General features: G+C 42.1%; 2 protein-coding genes across 4 annotated transcripts in view; one reads left to right on the forward strand and one right to left on the reverse strand.

The window, feature by feature from the left end:
- The window catches only part of LOC118814771 (crossover junction endonuclease EME1), a 17,253-nt gene extending 11,991 nt beyond the window's left edge, over positions 1–5,262 (forward strand). For 2 of the 3 annotated variants that reach the window (XM_036580533.1, XM_036580550.1), the window contains exons 8-10: positions 1,391–1,580; positions 2,141–2,322; positions 4,993–5,262. In XM_036580533.1, the coding sequence (XP_036436426.1) occupies positions 1,391–1,580; positions 2,141–2,296 (346 nt within the window). In that variant the 3' untranslated portion in view covers positions 2,297–2,322; positions 4,993–5,262. The remainder of the gene's footprint in view (positions 1–1,390; positions 1,581–2,140; positions 2,323–4,992) is intronic. The other variant, XM_036580542.1, reaches the window with a different exon arrangement.
- A 2,886-nt stretch (positions 5,263–8,148) lies between these two features.
- spsb3b (splA/ryanodine receptor domain and SOCS box containing 3b) lies at positions 8,149–27,445 on the reverse strand. The gene is made up of 7 exons (XM_036577903.1): positions 27,317–27,445; positions 19,506–19,606; positions 18,207–18,378; positions 13,278–13,465; positions 12,057–12,159; positions 10,355–10,480; positions 8,149–9,203 (listed from the first exon to the last, which is right to left on the reverse strand). The coding sequence occupies exons 2-7, from the start codon at positions 19,602–19,604 to the stop codon at positions 8,149–8,151; spliced, it is 1,743 nt and encodes a 580-aa protein (XP_036433796.1). The 5' UTR covers positions 19,605–19,606; positions 27,317–27,445.
- Positions 27,446–27,775: the final 330 nt, after the last annotated feature.

The raw sequence follows: 27,775 nt of genomic DNA on the forward strand, positions 1-27,775 counted from the left end.
GATTATTGAGTACATGTATACGCACTGAACTTCCACACCTCCAGTCACTGAGATTCTCTAAGATATAAAGGGGGGGATGTGTTTATTTGGCCGTTCAGACGTGGAATAGAAATTTCACACATCATAATTTTGAAATACCATCATCTTTCAATACCATGATTTATTATATTGTAGGGGTGTAATGGACTCACGAGTCACGGTTCAGTTCACAGCGCGGTTTGAACATCACTGTTCGGTACGATAAAAAAAAAAAGCAACAAAAACGCCCCAAATGCATAAGACCAGGTTTCTTTTCATTTATTTTGAACAGACAGTAACGCAAGTTACAGTTTGTTCCACCTGGTGTTGTATAGCGCCCCCCTGAGGTAACCTAAGCTGCTACAGCCTGTAGTAGGTCATTTTCACTTGGCTATGAAAGTCACTAGCGTTAACTAACCTGTGTGCTGATAGTTTTGTAGTTGGAGTGGTGGATGGTTTAGTGTAGTGGGTCACACCTCGGCCTTCTACGCTGTAGACTGGGGTTCAACTCCCTCCCCTGGTAGAACACCCTACACTATACCAATAAGAGTCCTTGGGCAAGACTCCTGACACTACCCTACTTAAATCCCATAAATGTAAAAAAAAAGCAGAGAACACAGAAAAGGTTGTAAGTCTTGGTGCTGAATCTGTTCACAGGCGCAGAAACACTGCAGGCTGTGTAGATCAGACTCGCTTCATTCGTTTAATTTCAGTTTGTGTTTTTCTAAAAATCCTCTCTTTATTGCCCTCGACAGCTGCTTCCTCGCCTCTCGCTCACTGTCCACCTCAGACTCAGCCTCACAGCTGATCTGGGGTCAGGAGTTATGACGCTGCCGCTGACTTGCTAACAGCTTACAGCTTAATGTTTCCAGGTGGAACTCGCGCTTATGAAATTTGGTTCTGTGTTACTTTCATCGAACTTCGCACATACCACATATGTATTCTATACGCCTGCGTGCACCGAACCATAACGTCCGTATCGTGACAGTTTGGGATGAATACGCGCACCATTACACCACTGCCTCATCACTGTTAATCCACCCCACCGTTTTCCCCGGAGCATTTGATATGAATCTCTTTGTACTGTTTTTTTTAAAAATGTGGTTTACATGATTTGCACATCTTTGCATCCTATTTTTATTTACATTCTGCACAGCGTCCCAACATTTTTGGAAATGGGGTTGTAAATGCATTTTAAAAAGTTTGAAAGTTTGCAGCATTAATAAATTATCTCATTAAGGTTAGACGGCTCCTTCAACAGACCTAGTATATGTATGTTTGTAGGCCCCCATCGTGAAATTGTGTAAAAATTAAATTATTATTATTATTATTCAAATCAGGCATTCTTCTTCTTGTTGTGTTTTGTGTGCAGAGCACTGTGTGACAGCACTGATCTGGGCTTCTGTCTGGACGGCTCCTGGTCCGGAGGAGTGCGTGTGGATGGAAGTGGGCGGGGCCTCGCTCAGGTGTGGACGAGGCAAATTCAGCAGCTCAACCGGGTCAGTGCTGCCATGGCAACAGCCGTGACCTCTGCCTACCCGTCACCCTCCCTTCTGCTGCAGGTACAGCACATATTTTCTTATTTATTGTTTACTTTACTATACAGGCTGTGAATTGAGCATGACTAAGTGATGCATTCACATATTTCTGAACGCTTTATTTTATTATAGTAAGTAAAAATATTAAAACGCAGCAATAAAACCATAATGATAATGATAAAAATGCTTATTCATTATCAATAATGTGCATGAGATTTTTGATAAAATGCTTGTATGGTTCTGTTCCCTAATCCAGTATGAGCAACAAACACTCCTACCTCAGTACACTAGGTGACGCTGTGTGTCTTTAAATCTACAGACAAGAAGTCTAGCCATTCACTCACAACAGCACAACGTTTTTTAAAAGATCTTTATTATTTAAAGTTAAGTTGTAAGATTTAGATTTATCTTGAGTTTAAGTTTTAAATAAAAAAGAAAACTTTATGCAAAAAAATGCTGTCCCTTGTTATCACATCACTACTGAAACACAAAGTTTTAGTATGTGGGTGGAGCCTTATTTTAGCCACGCCCCTGTATTGTAAAGCAGGAAGTAATCCTCATTCTCCCTCTCTGTATCCCATAAGGCATATAAAGAGGCCGAGTCAGAAGAAGAGCAACGTAAACTATTGGCTGATCTGACTGTGAGGGGCGGAGCTAAAGAGAGGCGTGTCGGACCCGAACTGTCGAATCGTGTGCATCGGCTCATGACGTCCCAGAATCCTCAGCTGGTGCTGGACTAGTGGAGCTGGAGGAAGACGAGAGGAAGGTGTTTGAAGAGCATCAAAGCAGTCTTTATATTCTGTGGTTATATAGTGATATTAGAGCGACAGGCTAACCTGCTTAGCTTTAGCTTCCTCTGAATTACAAAGCTGTTGAGGAGTCGAAATATGAATATTTCTACATACAAGCTACAAACCAGGTCACATGAAATTATATCTGCTATTAAACTTCAACACTGCTATATTCGAAAAACCAGCTACTCCTAATATTCATACTGTCTTATGATGTCATCGTGCAGCAGTGTTGGCTCGCATGCAGTGATACTCATATTTGGGTGATTTCATAACACCATGATTACTGCGACACATGTACAGAAGACAATGTGTCAACTTTCAAACGTTTTTGTTTAACTGCTTAGACCTGGAGTTCCTAATATGGGAGTTATGACACGACTTCAGAGGTCTGTAATCGATGGATTTCACTCTTCCACTGTTTCTTTTGCTAGATTTATGATTGAGAGTGATGAAGATATGAATTCTTGTTGTAATGTTAGGCTTTACACAGTGTAACCTTATTTGCTTGAAACCTACATGAAACTAATAGGCACTCGAGTTGCATAAAGCATCCTGCAACTCATTTGCAACTCAGCTGCAACAGTTGCAAGTCTTTCAACTACATAACACAAGAAACAGCCAGTTGAAATGGCAGTAACACATCACATGATCACATCAAACTACCCACTTTCAAACAATTGATTTCACTGAATCTGTGGACAGTAAAAGAAAGCAGAAGATGGTTTATTGAGCCCCTCCCAGATAGACAGATAAAAGATAGATATGAAAAAACAGAAAAAACAAAGGCATTGGCAGCTGGAAGAATTACAAAGATGATAAAAATGCTGTAAATGTGTAAATTACACTCAGGCGGATGACTTTCTAGTGAGAACGATCCAGTATTACAGAATAAGAGCTGCCAACTTTATTTTTGAATTGCATGTTTTAACTGTCAAGTTTGAATGAAAATTATATTGCAAGCGACTCATAATTGCTGTGAATGAAGAAGGGTAGTGTCAAGAAAGGAACCAGGGGTCATATTACAGAACCACCTGAACTCTGAAATCGTATCTGTTTACTCACCATACCTTAATGTTGATGATGAAATATTACAGTAATGGTGGTGAATAATGAGGAGGCGGAGCTGAACGTGTGTCTGTTTATTAGGAGGAGTAACGTTAGCGCGCTCGGCTAAAGCGTTTGGGAAATGGAGACTGAAACTGTGGGAGCGGCGACGCTCTGATAAACAGAGACAGAGCTGTTATGTCAGTATCCACAAACCCTGAAATGGGAGTAAATGATGTCAGACTGACTCCTCTTGTAGATTAGTCATGGAGAATGAGGACATGTGAGTTTTCCTTTCGTATCAAGCAGTTAAAGTCAGTAGTGTTACCGGGCCGTTTAACATCACTAGGTCCCACGATTCTGGCACGTTTTCACTGACAAAGGATGAGTTAGATTGGAGAGGCAGTAAAGGGCATGAATGAGTGGCCAGCATGAAAAGAAATGTGTGAGAGTTCAGCGTTTCACACTGCAGCTTCGGCTACAGCGCCACACAAACTGCAGGTAAACTCACTACAGTTACCACAATGCAGTGCACTCAGAATCTCAACCCTTTAGATTCTCAGCAGTAACATGATGTGTTTGATTTAATTTGCCTTGATGACCGCATGTCCTGCTGTATGACTACTGCACATGAAATGATACATCGTGCAGCCCTAGCAGCTAGTTACATCAGGAGACTGCGAGTTTATCCGTGTCCAGGAGTCAAGAGATCGTAACTCTCGATCACACTGGGTGGGCAGGATGGCCCCCTCGTCTCCCCCCATCACTCAATGCCATGGTAGCCAGCGCAGACGTCTGTTAGCTGACGTAACAGAACTGGTGCTTAGTGTTCTCCTCCAAGCGTGTTGAGCTCCAGTGGATCTGCGTTAGAGGCAGTTTGAAAAGATGTAGTGGAGCTTCACAGGTCTAGGAGGAAGCCTATGCTAGGCTTCGCCCTCCTAGCGCTCGTGGTATCGTGTGATTGGGGGGAGAACTAACTCGTGGGTGGAATTGGATACGACTAAATTGGGGAGAAAATTGGGGAAAATGCAAAAAAATCATGCAACTGTAAGGTTTCACTGTGTAAAGCCAGCCTTAGTTCATGTTGGCAAATTAGACATTTACCATCGAGTTGGGATGACGAGCTCTCTGTACTGAACACAGTAGCGCTCAGCTCTGTCTGACAGACTGTTACTGAGTAGTACTGACTGAAATAATTGAAAGGTTTCTCAGCTAGGAAGTCCCTGTAATTCCCATTAGTGCAGTTGTAAGGATTAAACACTAACACTACAATTGGGAGTGATGAAGATCTGTGTTCTTGATGGAATGTTAGGCTTTACACAATGTAACCTTATTTATTTGAAGCCTACATGAAACTTAATGGCACCTTGAGTTGCATGAAGTAAAGCGTCCTGCAACTCACTTGAAACTCAGCAGCAACAGTTGCAGATCTTTTAACTTTGTGACCCAGGTTTCATGGAGCAGCAGTTGAAATGGCAGTAACGCATCACATGATCACGTCGAACCACACACTCTCAAACACATAACCTCGTGTCCCCCCATCCCCCCATAGCATTGGGCCTCCTGTAAATGTGTATGTTCGTCTCTCTGCTCTACAGGTCTCGAACCACCACAGTGAAACACGTCCGAACTTCGACTGACCGTTCCCACACTGCATATTCCGTTTGGAGACGTTCCTCCTCGTCCAGACGTCGCTTCAAGATCAACGTACAGATGTTGCCTCAACCACACCATGAACATGACGTGACTTTCGACAGACGAATACAAGGCTGTCTTTGTTTGCACAGCAGTTTATCTGCACTACAGAAATGTATTATTTCTTTATGAATGGATATTATATTGTGTTAATGAAGGATTTATTAACACAAGTTTCCTTTTGTATCTGTTTTATTGTTTAGTCTTGATTTTCTTTTCTCTCCAAACAATAACATCAGTAAGAAAATGTGCAAAGATTATATAAAAGGGCACTACAGAGTTCATGCAGTTTGCTACTCAGTTAGACTGATATAATAAACAAAAAAGTTTACAAACAATAATAAAAAGTGCTCAGTTAAAGTATCACATTTCTGGGTGATGGTCTAAGAAGTTAGACAGTATTTTTTTTTGGCCTCAGGAAAAGTTTAAACTATACAAGCTTCTACAAACCACTCGCTGTACGAGCTTTAATCCTGACCCCTAGCCTCGCAGCAGCATTCAGTCAGCTACAGTGAACAGAAGTCATGTTCCTGTCTCGTTACTGTGTGCGTGTGTGTGTGTGTGTGTGTGTGTGTGTGTGTAAACACAGTCATATGCAAAAGTATGGGCGCCCTGTTTAAATGACATTGATTTTCTGAGTAAATAAGTGAACACATCGTCTACAGAGACACACTTCTGCACATTTTGATGCACAGTTCCTGTTCATTGACTGAATTTAAAGGTGCAGTATGTGAGATTTGGGGACATCTATTATAAGAAATTGAATACAGCATTTCAAGCCATGTGTTCATTAGTGTATTATCAGCTGTAACTATGAATCATTGTTTTCTTTATCTTAGAATGAGCCCTTCATATCTACATAGGGAGCACCGCCAAGTTTCTACAGAAGCCCAGAGCGGACAAACCAAACACTGCCTCTAGAGGGCGCCTTTCGCGTTTTTACGCTGAAGCAGCAGTTTGAATCTGGTGGCGCTGCAGCTCCGGTTGGAAGATGTAGAATGAAGAAGAATCAGTGGTTGCTGCTGGTGCTGCTGACCATTTTGTGCTGTGAGAATCCAAATTTTGACGAATGGAGGATCAGACTTTTATCTAGCTAAATCTTCTATTTAGCACAAGAAAAAGCGAGGGAGGGTGAATCCTCACTGTCAAAGAAGAAAAAACATGAAGACGCTAAACGAAATCAGGACAGACGACGGCAGAAAACCTGATGGCAACATGTAGGTTGTACTACACGCTTGGAAAGGGAGGGGTGAGGGAGGGGGATTCGGCTGGGAGCAATCTGCTGCCTCACCACTAGATGGCACTAAATCTTACACACTGCACCTTTAACATATTAAATATAAATCATATATCATAAAAAATAAATCATTAAGTATAAAATGTGCACAGGCCATGTTTTATGTTTTATTTTTTCCAGTATCAAACAAATAAACAGTAATTGTATATGTGCAGAAGTGTGTTCTCTGTGGAGAACTTCCATACAACTGTATATCGCTATATATATATGTAATGTGAAAATGCCTGTTGTCCTTTACTTCGTGTGTAAATTTCATGAAGAATGGACCAAAAGAAACGGCCCAAAATCACGTAGAGCTCATAAAGTAGATGGGGGTGGTGTGAATGTATATAAGTATATAAACTGAAAAGAAACCGTCGCAGCTAAGATCAGATGTTCAGATGAGCAGATTGGGGGTCTTTTCCTTCACCCTATAATGTTTGTAAAGCGCTTTAGGAAACTCATGAAGCCCAAACAACACATGCATAAATGTCTCCAAAACACGAGGGGTATTCACACTGCCTCACCATTCTACTCTCAGTCTGTCCACAAAAACACCATCTTCAAGATTTCAAACAAGAGAACACCCTGAGACTGACCCAGGACAGGGGGAGGAGCTTATTCTGATTGGCTGGAATACAAAGTACAACGGTAGAAGCAGTAAACTGTACCTCATATGGCAACTAGCTGTGTTCAAGTCATGCTCCTCATCCGAGATAAGACAGGAAGTGTTATAAATAAACGACAGGAGCCGTGTGTGTGTGTGTCTGTGTGTGTGTGTCTGTATGTGTCTGTGTGTGTGTCTGTCTGTCTGCGTGTGTCTGTCTGTGTGTCTCTGTGTGTGTCTGTCTGTCTGTGTGTGTCTGTCTGTGTGTGTCTGTATGTGTGTGTGTCTGTATGTGTGTGTCTGTATGTGTGTGTGTGTGTTTGTGTGTGTCTGTGTCTGTCTGTGTGTCTCTGTGTGTGTCTGTCTGTCTGTGTGTGTCTGTATGTGTGTGTGTCTGTCTGTGTGTGTGTGTGTGTGTGTGTCTGTATGTGTGTGTGTGTGTGTGTGTTAATTATCCCAACTTCATTATCTTGTTCCCAAGCTTTATTAAGTCATGAGCATGACTTAATTATCTCTTTCCTGTAATTTATTAACTTGTGGCCTCAACTTAAGTATCCAATTCCTGCACTTTATTAACTTGTGGCCACAACTAAATTATATAATTCCTTGTTAACTTGTGGTCACAACTTAATTATCTCATTCCTGCACTTTATTCACTTCTGGCCACAGCTAAATTATCTCATACCTGCACTTGAGTAACTCATGGCCATGTCTTAATTAGTCTGTTCCCACACTTTACTTAGTTGTGGTGAAGGCTCAATTACCTTGTTCTCATGATTTACTAACTCGTGGCATATCTTAATTATCTCATTCCCATGTTTTACAAGGTTGTGGACATAATCGACTTAAGTATCCCAAATTAATTGTCATTCCCACACCTTACTAAGTCGTGGCCACAACTTGATTATCCTAACTTATTTATCTCATTCCCACACCTAAGACAGCTAAACTAACAGTAACTTTCATGACGTCCAAATATTTTTAGTATAGTATTAAGGCAAAGGGCCACACAACCAAATATTAGAAAAGAAATTATGCATAAGAATTATTATGGGGAGATTTCAGCTGCTTGCTTTCAAACTTTTGGCCTGTATTGTATGAATCTGTGTGTGTGTGTGTGTGTGTGTGTGTGAGTGTGTGTGTGTGTGTGTGTGTGTGTGTGTGTGTGTATGTGTGTCATGTCCAGCGGCAGCGTTTCCTCTGGCAGGTTTCCGAAGTGCAGCTGTCGGAGTCGCTCCCAGAGGTGGCGCCTGGCCTAGAGTGGGTGGGGTTAGGAGGAGGAGAGGCGGGGCAGCAGAAGTGATCAGGAAGAGGGGAGGCAGGGCGGGAGGCGGGACCTGAGCAGCAGGAGGCACTAGAGAGGCAGTCGTCACGGCCACAGGTCACAAGAGAAAAAGGAGCATCGCAGCAAGGGCAGGAGGCGGGGTCAGAACAGGAGGCGGAGTCAGAACAGGAGCCAAGGTCCGAGAACGAATCAGGATCAACATCTTTGCAGGAGGCGGGGTCAGGATGAGAGGACAGGTATGTGTGTGCAGGTGTGCAATAGGCAGAGTCAGGATATGCAGCGTTATCATCATCAAAGTAAGAGGCGGAGTCAGGACGACAGGTGAGGCATGTGTCTGCAGGTGTGCAATAGGCAGAGTCAGGAGTTGCTGCAGCATCAAGAAGGGAGGCGGGGTCAGGATGAGAGGTCAGGTGTGTATCAGCAGGTGTGAAGGAGGCGGAGTCAGGATGAGGGGACAGGTATGTATCTGCGGGCGTGAAGGAGGCGCAGTCAGGAGGAGAGCTCAGGTGTGTGTGTGTAGGTATGTGGGCGGAGTCAGGATGAGAGCTCAGGTATGTGTTTGCTGGTGTGAAGGATGCTGAGTCAGAATGAGGGGACAGGTATGTGTGTGCAGGTTTTAAGGAGGTGGAGTCCAGGTATGGGCTCTGATAGGGGGCATGGCCTGGCTGGGAATCCTCAGCACAGGTATTTGTGGACGCCTCGGGCTTTCTGAGCCTGAGCACCCAGCCGAGCTGCTGGCTGAGCTGTAGCTTTAGCCCCGGCGGTAAGGGCAGAGCAGAGAGAGCGTCCGGCGTGTCCGGCAGGTACTCTCGCAGGTGAATACAGCACAGGTACTGCAGGGAGGTGGGGGCGGAGACTGAGCTGATCACCTTCATACTGCTCTTAGCTGCAGTGGAGCACACCATGGGGTAGAAGGACTTGTTGCGCAGCCCCGTGGCAGCCACACCTGGAAGAGGTTACGTCTTACATGAGGGAAAATCCACCTAATATCAGATTTTAGACACAGTTCCCCACTGACCATCTCAGATTTGCTTGATTTCTTATAGTTAATGCAGTCTAATAGGCAGCGTGCAAAATGTTGGGTCTTCCTTAAGCCTTAAAAGGGAATTCTACCAATTTTTTAAAATGTCCTACATAATTATAAGCTTAAGCTGTAAACAGAGTGGTTCAGAGTGGTTCGGTGTGAAACGCTCCGTTCTAGATAAACTTACCGAGTCAGAACTGTTCACAGTGGTGGTGATAGGAACCAGACGTCCACCTCTAAAAGCTCCCTCACAGAAAGTTCCTACATGAAATGGTTATGAATTCACTGCCTGATGACTGAGACACTGTTTTATGATAGTTTAGAGAACTTAAACTCCATTCATGGTGGAGGGATACATGCAGGGCGCTGTGAGGCAAAATAGTCCCCAAAGAAAACTTATTTCAGATTTTCCACTATTTTCCATCATCAACATTCCATATAGACTCAGAAGACTCGTGTAGGTTCACTGGTGGTTCTGGATAGTAAATAAAATGTCTATATTTGTGTTGTAGTCATGGCGACCCCTGGTTCCTATCACCACCACTGTAAAGACATCTGAACCATTTCACACCAAACCGCTCTGAATCACTCTGAGTACAGCTCAGTGATTGAGATGCTGCTCCTCCAGAGTTTCTTCTGAAATGAAGGTGTTATTAGTGAGTTTGTGCTGCAGTAACAGCCTCTACTCTTCTGGGAAGACTTTACACTAGATGTTGGAACATTGCTGTGAGGATCTGATTGAGCATTAGTGAGGTCAGGTACTGAAGTTGGATGGTCAGTTCTGGATCACTGACTCATCCCAAAGGTATTGGATGGAGCTCCATCACTCCAGTGAACACAGTTCCACTGCTCCACAGCCCAATGCTGGGGGGCTTAATACCCCTCTAGACCACGCTTGCCATTGGGCATGGTGACCTTAGGGTCATGCGTAGCTGCTCCAGAGCATCTCATTCTACTGGTCAGTGCTTTTCTACACAAGCTGAGTGCACAACTGAACACCTATCAGCAGTGGGTGCACCTGAAAGTGTCTTGGTGCTTTTGGACACAGAGTGTGTTTGTGTGTTAAGTCTTACCAATCCACCGGCGGTTCTTGTAGAAGGTTAGAGTTCCGTACCAAGTGTCCAGATGAAGTCCAATAATGGAGCCTTGACCAAACCGTGGAGAAAAACTGACCTTTGACCCTTTATGGTGCAGAAGACCTGCACACAACGAGACAGAAGACAACATTACTGGAACACAGAGAGATCATTGCCAGGGGGGGGGCAGTTCATCAGATCAGCCTTAGTGAGGATACTGAATAAGCAGGCTTTACCCACCCATGTTTAAAAAATATATGGACATGTATTTTTATATATTTCAAATACATTGCAGTCCATACAGATATACATTCAAACACTAAAATATATTTCAGAATATTTTGCCATATGAACCAAATATATTTTAAGATGCATTTATTTTAAAATGTGTGGGGAAATATTACACATAGAAATGTACCATACAAAAATAAATGTATGCAAATGTGTTTATCAAATACAACCCCATTTCCAAAAAAGTTGGGACGCTGTGCAGAATGTAAATAAAAATAGGATGTAATGATGTGCAAACCATCTAAACTATATTTTAACAGGAAAATACAACAAAGACAACATATCAAATGTATGAAACATTGAAAAATTTTATTGTTTTTTGAAAAATATTTGCCCATTTTGAATTTGATGCCAACAACACGTTCCAAAAAAGTTGGGACGGGGGCCTGTTTACCACTGTGTTTCACCACCTCTTCTTTAACAACACTCTGTAAGCGTTTGGGAACTGAGGAGTCACTGCTGTAGTTTAGAAAGGGAAATGTTTTCCTGCTCTTGTTTGATACAGGATTTTAGCTGCTCATCAGTTCAGGGGCTCATTTGTCGTATTTTTCATTTTATAATGTGCCAAATGTTTTCAGTGGTGACAGGTCTGGACTGCAGGCAGGTCAGTTTAGCACCCGGACTCTTTTAATACAGAGCAATGCTGCTGTAATACATGCAGAATGTGGTTTGAGATTGTCTTACTGAAATAATCAAGGCCTTCCCTGAAAAAGATCGTCGTCTGGATGGCAGCATATGTTGCCAAAACATGTATATATCATTCAGCATTAATGGTGCCTTCACAGATGAGCACGTCACCCATACCATGTGCACTAATGCCCCCTATACCATCATGAATACTGGCTTTAGAACTGTGCACTGATAACAAGCTGAGTGGTCTTTAGCCCGGAGGACACAGTGTCCATGATTTCCAAAAAGAGTTTCAAATGTTGATTCGTCGTACCAAGGAACACTTTTCCACTTCCCCTCAGTCCATTTTAAATGAGCTCAGGCCCAGAGAAGGTGGCAGCGTTTCTGGATCCTGTTTATATATGGTTTCTTCTTTGTGTTTTAGAGTTTTAACTTATATATGTGGATGCAGTGATGAACTGTTTTCACAGACTGTGGTTTTCAGAAGTGTTTCTGAGCCCATGCAGTGATTTCCACTACAGAATCATGTCTGTTTTTAATGCAGTGCTGCCTGAGAGCCCAAAGATCACGGCCAGCAAATACTGGTTTTTGGCCTCGTCCCTTACATACAGAGATTTCTCCAGATTCTCTGAATCTTTAATGATATTATGTACCGTAGATGATGAAAAGCTAAAGTCCTTTGTTATTTTATGTTGAGAAACGTTTTTCTTGAATTGTTGCACCACAAAAAAATGAGTTATAAAATAAAGAGAAAGGTCACATGACCTGTGGTGTGTACCTGTGTAGGAGAGCCCCCAGCTGTGGGCGTCTGCTCCCAGCATGCTGCAGAAACTGTGCCTGAACTGATCCAGATTCACCTCCGGCGTTCCGATTCCCACCATCTGCACACAAACACACACACAGCGATCCTAAACACACCTGACTATGTGGCGTCTCATGTGGCTTCAGGACGGCTGCAGTTACGCAATGATCTCCTCTTCATAATGACTCAGACATGCAGTTAGCACCATGCTAATTGGTGGGGTAAAAGATTGCACTACTCGTTAGCCAAATTAGCCCCACTGCTCCAGTACAAAACCACAGACACCAAGCTTGCCTTGGCTGATCTGAGAAACTGTCAGTTTGATTGACCAGACTATGGCTGCGTTCACACAGCAGGTAAAAGTGGCCCAAATCTGATTTTCTCACCAAGTCTGATTTTTTGTCAGGCTGTTCAGATTATCTTTTAAGTGTGACCTTATGTGACATCAGTCTGAACAGATCAGCTCCTGAACTGAGCTGCATGCGCAGGAAAACAACACAAGGCTCATCCAGAGGTAAACAATCAAAGTGGAGTCAGCAGTGACGTCCGCTCCCCGAGGATCAGCGTCACAGGAGCTGATGAGCAGTTCGAGGTCGCTGTAAAAGGGGCGCGTTGTTACACCATAAGGGCAACTTTGACGCTGCAGCCTCTCCTGCGGCCACAATCGGTCATTTCTCTTCAAACACGCAGCGGAACAGAAACATCAGCCCAAACGTTTATGAGTCTCAGCAGCACCAAATTATGACGAGTCGAGCCAGATTGACGTAAACGTCGCATGAATTCCGATCTGGCTGTTCAGACTGAGTCGCACTGCCGCATCATTCCCACACTTTACTAAGTCATGGCTACGCATTAGGATCTCGTTCCCACACCTTACTAAGTCATGATCATGACATAATTATCTTGTTCCCACACTTTACTAAGTTGTGGCTACACATTAGGATCTCATTCCCATGCCTTACTAAGTCATGGCCACGACGTAATTATCCCATTCCCACATTTTACTAAGTCGTGGCTATGCTTTAGGATCTCATTCCCACGTCTTACTAAGTCATGACCACGCATTAGGATCTTGTTCCCACATCTTACTGAGTCATGACACACTGCACATGTTTATTAAGACACCCAGTTAAGTGAACCAACACTAAGACGAGTACGTTTAAATAAATGCCCCCATCCGTACAGTGAGTATCTCACCATGTCAGTGCCGTACACAGGCGAGGTCATCTTTATCTCCCAGAAGTGCTGACCGTGCCGTAGCTCTGCTGACCCGCGGACGGCCGCTGTGCCGCAGCTGTAATCGGGGTGAAAACTCACCTTCCTGTTAGAGCAGCTCAGCAACACTGCAGGAGATTTACACTCTTCATGCCACACCCACACACAGCCTGCAACACACACACACACACACACACACACACACACATATTCCACTCAATTGAACCGTATTTATTACAGCAGATGAATTAGCTTTATTGTTCGCTTCAACTCATCTCAAAGGTGTTCATTGGAGCTTTATCAGCCAAACTCATCTCAAAGGTGTTCATTGGAGCTTTATCAGCCCAACTCATCTCAAAGGTGTTCATTGGAGCTTTATTGGCCCAACTCATCTCTAAGGTGTTCATTGGAGCTTTATTGGCCCAACTCATCTCAAAGGTGTTCATTGGAGCTTTATTGGCCCAACTCATCTCTAAGGTGTTCATTGGAGCTTTATTGGCCCAACTCATCTCAAAGGTGTTCATTGGAGCTTTATTGGCCCAACTCATCTCAAAGGTGTTCATTGGAGCTTTATCGGCCCAACTCATCTCAAAGGTGTTCATTGGAGCTTTATTGGCCCAACTCATCTCAAAGGTGTTCATTGGAGCTTTATTGGCCCAACTCATCTCTAAGGTGTTCATTGGAGCTTTATTGGCCCAACTCATCTCAAAGGTGTTCATTGGAGCTTTATTGGCCCAACTCATCTCTAAGGTGTTCATTGGAGCTTTATTGGCCCAACTCATCTCAAAGGTGTTCATTTGAGCTTTATCAGCCCAACTCATCTCAAAGGTGTTCATTGGAGCTTTATTGGCCCAACTCATCCCTAAGGTGTTCATTGAAGCTTTAGTGGCCCAATTCATCTCAAAGGTGTTCATTGGAGCTTTATCGGCCCAACTCATCTCAAAGGTGTTCATTGGAGCTTTATTGGCCCAACTCATCTCTAAGGTGTTCATTGGAGCTTTATCGGCCCAACTCATCTCAAAGGTGTTCATTGGAGCTTTATTGGCCCAACTCATCTCTAAGGTGTTCATTGGAGCTTTATTGGCCCAACTCATCTCAAAGGTGTTCATTGGAGCTTTATTGGCCCAACTCATCTCTAAGGTGTTCATTGGAGCTTTATTGGCCCAACTCATCTCAAAGGTGTTCATTGGAGCTTTATTGGCCCAACTCATCTCTAAGGTGTTCATTGGAGCTTTATTGGCCCAACTCATCTCAAAGGTGTTCATTGGAGCTTTATCGGCCCAACTCATCTCAAAGGTGTTCATTGGAGCTTTATTGGCCCAACTCATCTCAAAGGTGTTCATTGGAGCTTTATTGGCCCAACTCATCTCTAAGGTGTTCATTGGAGCTTTATTGGCCCAACTCATCTCAAAGGTGTTCATTGGAGCTTTATTGGCCCAACTCATCTCTAAGGTGTTCATTGGAGCTTTATTGGCCCAACTCATCCCTAAGGTGTTCATTGAAGCTTTAGTGGCCCAATTCATCTCAAAGGTGTTCATTGGAGCTTTATCGGCCCAACTCATCTCAAAGGTGTTCATTGGAGCTTTATTGGCCCAACTCATCTCTAAGGTGTTCATTGGAGCTTTATTGGCCCAACTCATCTCAAAGGTGTTCATTGGAGCTTTATTGGCCCAACTCATCTCTAAGGTGTTCATTGGAGCTTTATTGGCCCAACTCATCTCAAAGGTGTTCATTGGAGCTTTATTGGCCCAACTCATCTCTAAGGTGTTCATTGGAGCTTTATTGGCCCAACTCATCTCAAAGGTGTTCATTGGAGCTTTATCGGCCCAACTCATCTCAAAGGTGTTCATTGGAGCTTTATTGGCCCAACTCATCTCAAAGGTGTTCATTGGAGCTTTATTGGCCCAACTCATCTCTAAGGTGTTCATTGGAGCTTTATTGGCCCAACTCATCTCAAAGGTGTTCATTGGAGCTTTATTGGCCCAACTCATCTCTAAGGTGTTCATTGGAGCTTTATTGGCCCAACTCATCTCAAAGGTGTTCATTTGAGCTTTATCAGCCCAACTCATCTCAAAGGTGTTCATTGGAGCTTTATTGGCCCAACTCATCCCTAAGGTGTTCATTGAAGCTTTAGTGGCCCAATTCATCTCAAAGGTGTTCATTGGAGCTTTATCGGCCCAACTCATCTCAAAGGTGTTCATTGGAGCTTTATTGGCCCAACTCATCTCTAAGGTGTTCATTGGAGCTTTATTGGCCCAACTCATCTCAAAGGTGTTCATTGGAGCTTTATTGGCCCAACTCATCTCTAAGGTGTTCATTGGAGCTTTATTGGCCCAACTCATCTCAAAGGTGTTCATTGGAGCTTTATTGGCCCAACTCATCTCTAAGGTGTTCATTGGAGCTTTATTGGCCCAACTCATCTCAAAGGTGTTCATTGGAGCTTTATCGGCCCAACTCATCTCAAAGGTGTTCATTGGAGCTTTATTGGCCCAACTCATCTCAAAGGTGTTCATTGGAGCTTTATTGGCCCAACTCATCTCTAAGGTGTTCATTGGAGCTTTATTGGCCCAACTCATCTCAAAGGTGTTCATTGGAGCTTTATTGGCCCAACTCATCTCTAAGGTGTTCATTGGAGCTTTATTGGCCCAACTCATCTCAAAGGTGTTCATTTGAGCTTTATCAGCCCAACTCATCTCAAAGGTGTTCATTGGAGCTTTATTGGCCCAACTCATCCCTAAGGTGTTCATTGAAGCTTTAGTGGCCCAATTCATCTCAAAGGTGTTCATTGGAGCTTTATCGGCCCAACTCATCTCAAAGGTGTTCATTGGAGCTTTATTGGCCCAACTCATCTCTAAGGTGTTCATTGGAGCTTTATTGGCCCAACTCATCTCAAAGGTGTTCATTGGAGCTTTATTGGCCCAACTCATCTCTAAGGTGTTCATTGGAGCTTTATTGGCCCAACTCATCTCAAAGGTGTTCATTGGAGCTTTATCAGCCCAACTCATCTCAAAGGTGTTCATTGGAGCTTTATTGGCCCAACTCATCCCTAAGGCGTTCATTGAAGCTTTAGTGGCCCAATTCATCTCAAAGGTGTTCACTGGAGCTTTATCGGCCCAACTCATCTCAAAGGTGTTCATTGGAGCTTTATTGGCCCAACTCATCTCAAAGGTGTTCATTGGAGCTTTATCAGCCCAACGCATCCCTAAGGTGTTCAGTGCAGCTTCCCTGGCTCAGCTCATCCCAAAGGTGTTTATTGAAGGTCTATCAACCCCAACTATCTCAAAGGTGCTCAATGGACCTTTATCACTCAAGTTCATCCCAGAGAAATTCAAAAAAGCAAAGGAATTATGACAGTCTTTGGTACATAAACAAACACAAATGCTATAAGTGGACATCAACGGAAAAAATGCAGGATATGAGCTCTAAAAATGTGTGGCTTTAAAGGCAAAGTTTTTGAATAATAAATAGATACCAAATAATGTAACAAACTAACTCCAGAATTACAATTATTTGGGCCAGAACTACAAGACATGAATCAGAAACCATAATATTGTGTTTTACCAGAATGTGATAGATATAATTAGCCTCCTACCAGTCTTACACACACGGTTTGGCTTTGTCCATCCTTACATGATGACTGGACAGAGACCCTTAACACTATTTCTGACATTACTGGTGAAAACAATGAACCTAATGCGTTTATTGTAATGTTTGGAGTCACCCCCCTCTCTCTCCACATGTTAGAGCTTTTGTTTCACTTCTAGCTAGATGTCTGATCCAGGTGACTCCTCCCACCCAGACGCGTTTTATTATGGCTATTCTTCATCATATATACTTTATTTTTTGAGATTGGAAAAAAAATAGATGGCCTATAAAGGATCATCTGATACATTCTCTGGAATCTGTGGACCATCACAATCTGTGGATCTGTGGATCCTGATCTCAGCATGTTAATAAAACCAGTTTTCCACATATTCTGACTCGGGTTTGTCCAGTTGAGAAAGTGCTTTCCAGAAAATTTGGGAGGCATTATTACACTATTACAGCATTACACTGCATTAACTGATACTGATGTATCTTTTGCTGTATGTGCACATTTATGTGAATGTATATACATATATATCATCAGTGTCCAATGAAAAACCTGTATCTCCATTTTTTTGTGATTTTACTCAGCAGCTGTCTTTTACATTGTGTATTCATTTTTCATGACGATTGGACCAATAGAAATGCTCCAAAACTGCTTAGAATAAAAACCCTTTTCATTGACCGACATTGAAAGCAAAGAAACCTTTTGCCTTCTCCTGTAAAGTTACTGTTTTGGAGATACTTGTTTTCCTTTGGACAGCGACGATATGTTTATTTTTTATTTATTCTCACCCACTTTTTTCTCTTTTCTTTTTATTGATTTTTCTGTATCTCTGTTATCTTCATCATTGCCAGTGATTCATCATATCGTCGCTGTCCAAAGAAAACCATGCATCTCCATTTTTGTTGATTTTTATTTTTCTACATCATTTCAACTCACCAGCTGTCCTTTATGTTGTGTGAGAATTTCATGATGAATGGACCAATAGAAATGCTCTAAAATCACTGGGAATAAAACCTCTTTACATTAACTTACATTGAAAGGTGAGAGTGTTTTTGCCCTCCCCTGTAAAGTTACTGTTCTAGAGAGACCTGTTTTTCTTCGGACAGCGACAATATGTTTATTTATTCTCTCCCACTTTTTTCTTTCTCTTTTCTTTCTCTATATTGAGTTACCTTCATCGTTGTCAGTGATTCATCATATCCTGGTTAAACCTGATAAAACCAAGCTTGTAAAAAAGACCCCTTTATATGTGATTATATTTACAGTTACATTTTCACACTGTGGCCGCTGCTGTTTAAAAACACTCGTTCAGAGTTTACCTGACTCGTCCTCTCCGCAGGTGCACTCATGTGCGTACATGTCCAGCTGTGTTTGAGAGCTCAGGTCAGTTTGTGTCGGACACTGACAGAACGACTCTCCGGTTACAGGAACCACCAGAGGCGTTTCAGCGGGAACACACTCCGTCACGGGCTGGTACTCCTCAGAGTCCGACTGCACACACACACACACACACACACACACACACACACACACACACACACACACACCATAAGCTGATAAATTATTGGGGTTCTGGGGTCGTTCCCATTTTAACAGCTGCCACTCTGTGACTTTATTTCCACCCAGATCAGCTGTGTGGGTGTGAATTATCTGCTGTTTTTCATCTAATGCAGCATCATTTCGGTCCTGAACAGACTCACATCTTCCTGATTTGCCACACAGATGATTCCATTGAAAAAAAAAGGTTTTTACCGTTTCTATTTGCTGCATTTAGTTTTCTTAGCGCACAAAATGTTCTGCACTTCATTGATCCTACATTTTTAAAAAGATGGTCCTTCAACACTTTAATAAAGAAAATGCTTCTATATAGAGCCATGAACACTCAGAGAACCCTCTGCAAACTTAAATGGTTCTCTGTATGGTGAAATGGTTTCTCGGATTGATGGAGAACATGTATGTGGTTCTATTTAGCACCAAAAAGCATTCTGCTATTGTTACAAGCTTGACATCATATCATAACAATAGCAGAACGCTTTTTGGGGCTGTATAGAACCATTTTCAAAAATGTTCAGTATAGAACCATGTACAGCACATTCTCCATCAATCTGAAGAACAATTTCACTCTGCAAAGAACCATTTAAGCATGCAAAGTGTTCTCTGAGTGTTCATGGTTCTGTATAGAATGATTGGGCCTCATTCACCAATATCCTAAAAGCTTTTCTCAAATTTGTTCCTCAGAAAGGTCTTAAGTTCACACGTGCTCTCTGTTCTCTTTGTGCTCTTGAGTGTGTGTAAATCCCAAATAAGAGAACGTTGGTGAGTCAGAATCTTCGTGAGCAGAGTGTAAGTGGGTTTAAGAGGAGATTTCACTTAAGAACAGTTGGTGAACGAGGCCCAATGTTTTTACTAAAGAACCATCTTTTTTAAAGGTGCACAGGGGAAATTTGTGATTTCGCTGCCTAGCTGAGTCCAGTCTGGGAGCAGCACAGCATTGCCAACCGGACCAGCACGTCCTAGCTGAGCTAAATTTGCAGTAAGCGGGATTTTTCATTTTTGGTTGAACTATTACATTAAACACCCACTTTTTACAAATATACACACAGGCATACCCGTCCTACCTGCACCCCTCGCTCCTCTGGGTCAAGGGTCGTCACAGCAGGAATGGCCTCCCTGCTCCCATCCCACACACTCCAGCCACTCGGACTTTCCCGAGACATCACTGAAAGAAAAGAGTAAAGCATATTAAAGTCAGTCTGAAATTTCTGCCCTGCTACATCTGCCCAGACAACTGTAAGTGCTGTTATTGTGAAATGATCCGCTATTAACCAGTAGACCACGCAAACTCACAGAGTGGGGCCACCGAGGCTGAAGCATGTAAAAATCACCTGTCCTCTGTTGATTCACTCACTACAGAGCCCCAAACTGCCTCTGGAAGCAACATCAGCACAAGAACTGCACATCAGGAGCTTCATGAAATGGGTCTCCATGGCTGAGCAGCTGCACACAAGCCTAAGATCACTATGCACAATGCCAAGCCTGGAGGGGTGTCAAGTGCTGCCGCTGGACTCTGGAGCAGTGGAACGTGTTCTCTGAGTGATGAATCAGCTTCTCTATCTGTCAGTCTGATGATGAATCTGGGTTTGGTGGATGCCAGGAGAACATTACCCACCGGAATGCAGAGCCAACAGTACAGTGTGGTGGAGGAGGGATGATGGGTAGGGCTGTTTATCAGGGTTTGGGCTCTCAGTTCCAGTGAAGGGTGATGTTGATGCTGCAGCACACAGCAGCTCCATAAAGACATGGAGTGACCAGTTTGGTGTGGAGGAACTCCAGTGGCTTGGAAGAACATGTCAGTACGGACTATGGACACACAAAACCTCAACCTATCCAGGCTTTAACTAGAGTATTAAATATATAATAATATTTGAAAACATTCAGCAGCTCTTATTATTTGGGTTGGCTGTATTTAAATGTGCTTTTGGGTTCCAAAATGTGTTGTATGTGGTTCTATATAGCACCAAAAAGGGTTCTTCTATTGTTACAAGCTTGACATTGTAATACAACACATTCTTTTCACCATGCACCATGCATCTTGCACAGGGTTCTTTGAGTGTTCATGGTTCTATATAGAACCATTTGCTTTACTAAAGAACCCTTGAAGAACTATCTTTTTAAAGAGAGTACATCAGAAACACCAAAAGAAGCAAAAGAGTTTCAAAGCCTAAAATTAACTCTATTCACAAATTGAACCCTGTATATTGCATCAGTATCATTTTAAATACATATAAAAACCTTTGTTTTACACACACACACACACACACACACATATATATATATATATATATATATATATATATATATATATATATATATAGCTGTCTAGCTCTGTTTAGGAGCAGCTGCTCTTCTCTGAACTGGTTCTGTGTGCAGCTGGTATGGCGACAGACACGAGAGCCAATTAGAGGCCAATTAAGTGGATCCCTGTCCTGAATACCGCAGCAGCCGTACAACCTACAAACCCCAGCCGATGGGGGTGGGAGGGGGTGGGGGGGTGACTCGGCCTGTCCTGTTTAGTGACATGTTGGACACTCACACTCAAACTGTTGAGCAACAGCTCCAACTCTGTAAACACACCAGACCTGGAACTGTACATACACACAGTGTGAAGCAGCAGCACCGTCTCAGTAAACACGCTGCAGTGAAGACCATCACCATCATCAGACTACAACTGCCAGTTAATTATTATTTAAATCATTGCAATTAATGATTTAATTTGTTGGTCGTTATTTGCAGTGGCAGGAAAAAACTCCCTAATAGCAACAGGAAGAAACCTTGAGAGGAACCAAGACTCAGAAGGGGAACCATCCTCCTCTGGACCACACAGTAAACAGTATCACGAGGATCATGAACCGAGAATAAGGTTTTAACGTTAGTGTAAAATATTAAAATCCATGTGTAGGAGAGCGCAGAGAACCACCTAACACGGGCGCAATTTAACACCGACTTTGTACATTGTTATAGAAGATCAAGCAGCTGAGCTTCTGGCCACATCACCTCATCATCTCCTCGCCACGGCCTCCCACCAAAATTCAGTCAGTTAATCAATCAATCAACCTTTATTTAACCTCAGAGAACATTGAGGGTGACCCTCATTTACAAAGTTGCCGAGTTGATACAGGAAAAGGGAGTGATAATGTTAAGAACACATCAAATAAGAAAAGTAAATTTAATAAGGACTCCAATCGGGTAAGCATAAAAAAAGAAACATTAATAAGAAAATACATAAAAAACTGGAGAAAATATAAAACAATTAAAATGTGAAAGTTGATAGTGAAAATCTGGTAAAACAGCTGCAGGCAGAGTGGAGGTGGTTAGCGAGTTTAAACCCTTTATTTAGGTCTTTAAACTTTATTGAGGTCCAGTGAGCAGCTGCTCTGTAACTAAAGGCAGATTTTCTCAGTTCAGTAAAAATTCAGAGCTATTGGTCAGCGTTTTAAAGAGACCTGAGCCAAAGAGTGTTTTCAGGGCATATAAATCCTTTTTTTCAAGTGTTCTCAGTTGCTGAGCTGTTTGTGTAAAATCACAAAATCCAACCTTATATTACTGTAATCAGTTTCTACAGCGCAGCACCGTTTAAAGCAGCTGACATGAAAAAGAGAAACATCTGAAAACAGGGATTTCCTTCTTTATTAGCATCTCTCAGATGTGTTTGGTGATGGTTCCTCAAGGGTCCTTTAGTAAAGAAAATGGTTCTATGTAGCACCAAAAAAGGGTTCTTTGAGTGTTCATGGTTCTATATAGAACCATTTTCTTTACTAAAGAACCCTGTTTTAAGTGTGTATATTAATGAAGACAATATCAGCTGGTAAAGCTGCAGTTATTCAGAAACAATGTTCATATTTCACTGATGTGTGATGTTTTTATTTACTGGTCATTGTTTGACTCACAGTCTCAGTCAGTGTTCATGTATAATCTGATGTGTGTCCGTCTGTTGATCTGTCTGTCTGTCTTGTAGATGATAATATATAATGCAGCACAGATGAAAAATATATTTCTTACAACTTAGAATTAAACTGAATTAACTCTGTTTGCACTGATTGATCAGATTTTTCTAGCAGGTGTTTAACTGACCCTCTGTCAGTTACAGTGAACCCCCCCCCCATGGGCTGAACTGGAACACTGCACTTCCCTCATTTTGGGTGGAGTTGTACTGAACGGTAGGAGCCAGAAACAAAGTTCGAATGTTCATTAGTAGCAGAGATGTTTATGTTGCTTATATATAAACATGATTATTCCAACTTAAATATTTTTAAAGTTATTGAACAAAACCTAAATGTGTCAGGTTGTGCCAGCGCTCACTCCTACTTAGCAGCTACCGCTGGTAGAAAATACAAGCAAAAAAACCTCTCACTCTGCTAGCATACATGCTAAAAACATTAGCATTAGCTAAATGTTAGAATTAGCTCTTAATGTGTTTGAGCACCAAGTTAGATGTTAAAACTAGTTTTGTTTTTATCAGAAGCCCCATGATGCCTCAGTAAATGCATTCACTGCTTTATTTTATTTATTTATTTGTATTTATTTACCTCAAACAAACACCCAATTTACATCATATATGTTGCAGAATAATGCGCCTGTGGAAACTGACGACTGGGGAAAATGACCGCAATCAGCTAAAATAACTGCCTCAATCAGCTGCAAGTTGGCGATTATGCAGTAATTGTGACAGATCTGCTCTGGAGTTTCCCACAAGAAGGCACCACATGAGCGACCCTCGAAGTCAGACGACGAAATCGGGTACAGCTAAGGCTACGTTCACATTTCCAGGCTGAATCTGATTTTCTGCCCTAATGTGACTCAGATCTGATGTTTTCAGAGCTGTGTGGACACAAATCTGATCTTTTCAAATCCAACCTGAGTCTCTTTCATATGTGGTCCTAGATCGGACATGTATCCGATTTGTGGCCATGCGACCTTAATGTGATGCTCAGATCAGAATTCATGTGCTTTTTTCCACTGCGCGTTACCATGGCAGCAGCGCCGAACAGAAGCTAAAGCCTGTAAACGGTGGAAAAGCAGCTCATCTCACCTTTTTCTCCTTCGTCTCGATCTAATAATTAAGCTGAGAGCTGATCAGAGTTAATGATCTTCTCAGCGAAGCTCGTTCTGCTCGTTAGTTTGTGCTGAAGATGAACGTGATTCATTCACGTGACGTTACTGAGCAGGATGAGCTCATGAGGGTCATTTCAGGACGCCGGTTCGTCACATTAATGACAGATTTGAGTCACTGACCTAAACGAGTGTGAACCATTGTGTCAGAGAGATCGGATTTGAGCAAAAAATCAGATTTGAGCAACGAGGCTTGTAATGTGAACGTTGTTTAAAAAATTTCAATGCAGCACAAAGTGGCCGAGTTGTGGCGCTGTATTCATCCTGGCGGAGGACAGAGGCAGTCAAACAACGGAGAGCAGTCAGATAAACCTGCACGTTAAAGCAGTTTAACCCAGTAAACACTGCAGTTAGAAACACATACACACTCAGACTGTGGAGCAACAGCACCGGCTCAGTAAACACTCTGGAGTTGGGTTACAGGAACGGCCTCACGAGCCTCCGGATAAACACCTGCTCGTGTTCATGAGCCGAAAGGCAGCAGGATATTCATAGAATCATCACAGCTCAAACACGCACACAGCGCGAGGGAGACATTTCAGACCTTTACTGCGTAATGTAACGATTTTCTATGGAGCTCTTTGGAAATCTTCTGCTTTCAGGCAGAAACAGAAGCACAGAATCAGCTAGCCAGTCAGAATGAGAGGAAAAGGCTCGGTTTCCCATAGCAACAACACTCAAGATGTAGTAAAAGTCTTATTAGTAAATAACTATAAACAGCGACATGACATGTTGGTAGATTAAAGTTCATCATATACTGTTATGATGTGTCTGATCTCGACTGCTTTGTTGGACAGAGCTCTGCTGTTATGGTTACACTGTGACAGTGTTCCAATATGTTTTCCATACAGCCATCACCTTGTTAGGCTAATGATGAAGTGGTGATCTGTTGTTATGGTTGCAGTGAGACAGTTTTTTGTTATGATGCATTTGCTGTGATGGTGGTCTGTTGTTATGGTTACAGAGCCAGTTTGGTCCGTTGTTATAGTTATGGTGTGACAGTGGCCTATTGATATATTTACTCTACGTTAGCGGTGTTCTGTAATGGTTACATTGCAATTTTGTTCGGTTGTTATGGTTACTGCACAAAGTGATTCCTTGTTATAGTCACTATGTGATTATTGTCCATTGTTATAGTTATGGTTTGATACCGGTTTGTTGTTAGAGTCACAGTGTGGTAGTTGTCCGTTGTTGTAGTTATGATGTACTATTTTCTGTTATAGTTATGATGTGATAGTGGTCTGTTGTTATAGTTATGGTGTGATAGGCGTCTGTTATTATAGTTATGGTGTGACAGTGGTCTGTTGTTATATTTATGGAGTGACAATGGTCGTTTATAGTCATGGTAGGATAGTTGTCTGTTATAGTTATGGTGTGATATTGGTCTGTTATAGTTGTAGTGTGACACTGGTCTGTTGTTATAGTTATGGTATGATAGTTGTCCGTTGTAATAATGGTGATGTGATATTGGTCTGTTGTTACAATCATGGTGTCATAGTTGTCTGTTGTTATAGTCAGGGTGTTATAGTGGTCTGTTGTTATAGTCAGGGTATGGTAGTTGTCTGTTGTTATAGTTGTGGTGTGATTTTGGTCTGTGGTTATAAATATGGTGTGATAGTGGTATGTTGTTATAGTTATGATGTGATAGTTTTTGTTATAGTTATAGAGTGATAGTGGTATATTATAGTTATATTGCAATATTTGTCTGTTGTTATAGTTATGATGTGATAATAATTATGATGCAATGTTGGTCTGTTGTTACAGTTGTGATATTTGTTGTTATAGTTACAGTGTGATAGTTGTCTGTTGTTTTGATGTGATAGTTACATGTTGTTATAGTTACGTGTGACAGTAGTATGTTATAGTGATGATGTGATAGTGGTTTGTTTTTATCATATTGTGATACAGTACAGTGGCAGCCTGTTACAGGTACAGTGGTGGGTTGTTGTGGTTGTTATAGAGCTACATCACATCAATAGTCCCTTGTTATAGTTATGGAGTGATATTGGCTCACTGTTATGGTTACAGTGTAACAGTGCTCCATTCTTATGTTTATTGTACATCACTACTCCATTGTTATGGTTGAAATGTGATGTGGTTGAAATGTGTTGTTATGGCTACTGTGCGATAGTGCAGTGTTGTTATGGTTACAGTGTGATTAGTGCTCTCTTGTTATTATTGCAGCAGCTTTGCGTGAGTTTTTTCATCTAAGCACAAAAAGCTGTAGATGCGCTTTAGCTCTTGAAAACACGCTGCAGGGAAACAGACTAACTCGTGGAAGCTGAGTAGCAGCTGATTCAGACGCAGTTCAACAGCCTGTCATGTTAGCGTGATACACAGATAGACACTGTTTCACTGCTCCTTAAAGTGCTTGTTTTTATGACCTCTGGTCTTAATTCTCACAACCGTGTTTCCCACCAGCCTTTGGTGCCAAAAAAAACCCTGTAACTACTGAAAACATGGGACAAGACACATACAGCCTAAACCAGGGTCGCAACCCAAATGTTAAGAAGAGCCATTTTGTCAAGTTTCAAAAAAAATCCATCAACCTCAGGAGCCACAACATTTCATCCATTTTACTGAAGTAACGTTTGACCATCTCGGCTGTAAATTTGTCTCAGTATGTGCTAATGTATGAGTATAGGATAAAAAGTATAATATAAACAAAAATGCAGACTTACTTTACTCTGCTTTAGGCTTTAGCTCAGTTATAGCTGCTTTTCTCGCATCTCCAGCAGGAAACTTTTCCACAAAAGTAGAACAGTTTCTTGTAAAATGTCTCTCAGCGTTTGACTTTTTACGAGGCTGAGGTCGCTTCTCATTTGCCAGCTTCTTGTTTGAATTTTCCCGTTCCACCTTAAATGGTGCCTGAGTCGCCAGAATGTAACTGCTGCACCATTTAAGGTGGAACGTGAACATTTGAACTAGAAGCTGGTGAATTAGAAACTTCAGCTTTGCGACTTTAGAGTTTACTGCAGATTAAATGTATCAGGAAACCAGCTGGAGTGATTATAAACACAAATAATTCCCTTTGTCTCCAAATAATCAGTTTTATTTTTACCTACAAATCTAATTCTACTGTGGAGCCACAACAGGGCAGTAAAAGAGGCGCATGCGGCTCCGGAGACGTGTGTTGCTGACCCCTGCGCTTAAACCCATGCTCAGTTAAAAGTACTGCTAACAAAGCAACTCAAGTACATGTAGTAGCAATAGTTCCCCTATAGAACTGCAGTGCAGCCCATCCAGCATCTCTCAGCACAGGACCTGTAGTTTGTTAGACTCTAATCTTCTCTTTTTGGTCTAAAGAAATGCTGAAGCTCCACACTGAGAGTGATATCAGCAGTATAGCAGAACAGGAGCTGAACCAGCACAGCAGAACCACATTAAACCCAGAAAACAGAATTAGGCCCTAAATAGTAATGAAAAAGTGGAACTGAGGAAAAAGTAGATCACTTTTTCTACACATATCCAAAAAGGAGAGACACAAGCAGAGATGTCCAAGTTTAAACGCATGAATAACATCTAGTTTACTTATATTATTCATTTATTTTACTGAGTCAGTGCTGCTTTCTGTTGGCTCAGCTCTTTTGTCTGCAGTGCATCTTTGGCCTCTAGTGTATCTGAGCAGAAGTCAAACTATCAGCATTTTAAAAAGCTCAGAAATCCATCGTAATGAGTACTTAAGTATATGTACCTAAGTAAATGTACCCACCGCTGCACTAAAGACAGAGCTTCTCTACTCAGTATGAAATAAACTCACCTGTTTTATTCTCCTGGTGTTTTCCTTGCTGCAGTCACTCACGCTGTTCCTTCCAGACTGGATCACAGTGACTCAGATCTCTCCACTGACCTACATCTGAGAGAGAGAGAGAGAGAGAGAGAGAAAGAGAGAGAGAGAGGGTATGAATGAGAGCAGGTTGCGTCTGCTTGCCTCATTAGCCGTGGATCAGGTCAGATTAACTCGGCTGTAGCTCAGCCAGTCTCGCTGTGACTTTGTGACACAAAACCAGAGCGATCTTCTCTCCGTCCCCCTCAAACGTGAAGACAACATGGACCAAATGGCTCTAATCCCATCTCTCACTACACTGTTATAAATAAAGGTTCTGTTCAGGTACATTTCTCGTTCATCAAGGTACAAACAGTGTAAATGTTCCCTCAAAGCTCCAACAGTGGTTTTAAGGTCTGATTGTGAACCTTAAATAAGTTTTTCCAGGTGAAA

The sequence above is a fragment of the Colossoma macropomum genome, unplaced genomic scaffold (assembly GCF_904425465.1).
Source record: "Colossoma macropomum unplaced genomic scaffold, Colossoma_macropomum, whole genome shotgun sequence".
Classification (NCBI taxonomy): domain Eukaryota; kingdom Metazoa; phylum Chordata; class Actinopteri; order Characiformes; family Serrasalmidae; genus Colossoma; species Colossoma macropomum.

Bases quoted from the DNA above. Each gene is read 5' to 3' on its own strand.
- spsb3b (XM_036577903.1), bottom strand. From the start codon at position 19,604: ATGTCTCGGGAAAGTCCGAGTGGCTGGAGTGTGTGGGATGGGAGCAGG. The intron at 18,379-19,505 runs GTAGGACGGGTA...GTGTGTGTGCAG, and splicing joins CAGAGGAGCGAGGGGTGCAG to TCGGACTCTGAGGAGTACCA. The intron at 10,481-12,056 runs GTACACACCACA...CGTTGTGTGCAG, and splicing joins CTGGGGGCTCTCCTACACAG to GTCTTCTGCACCATAAAGGG.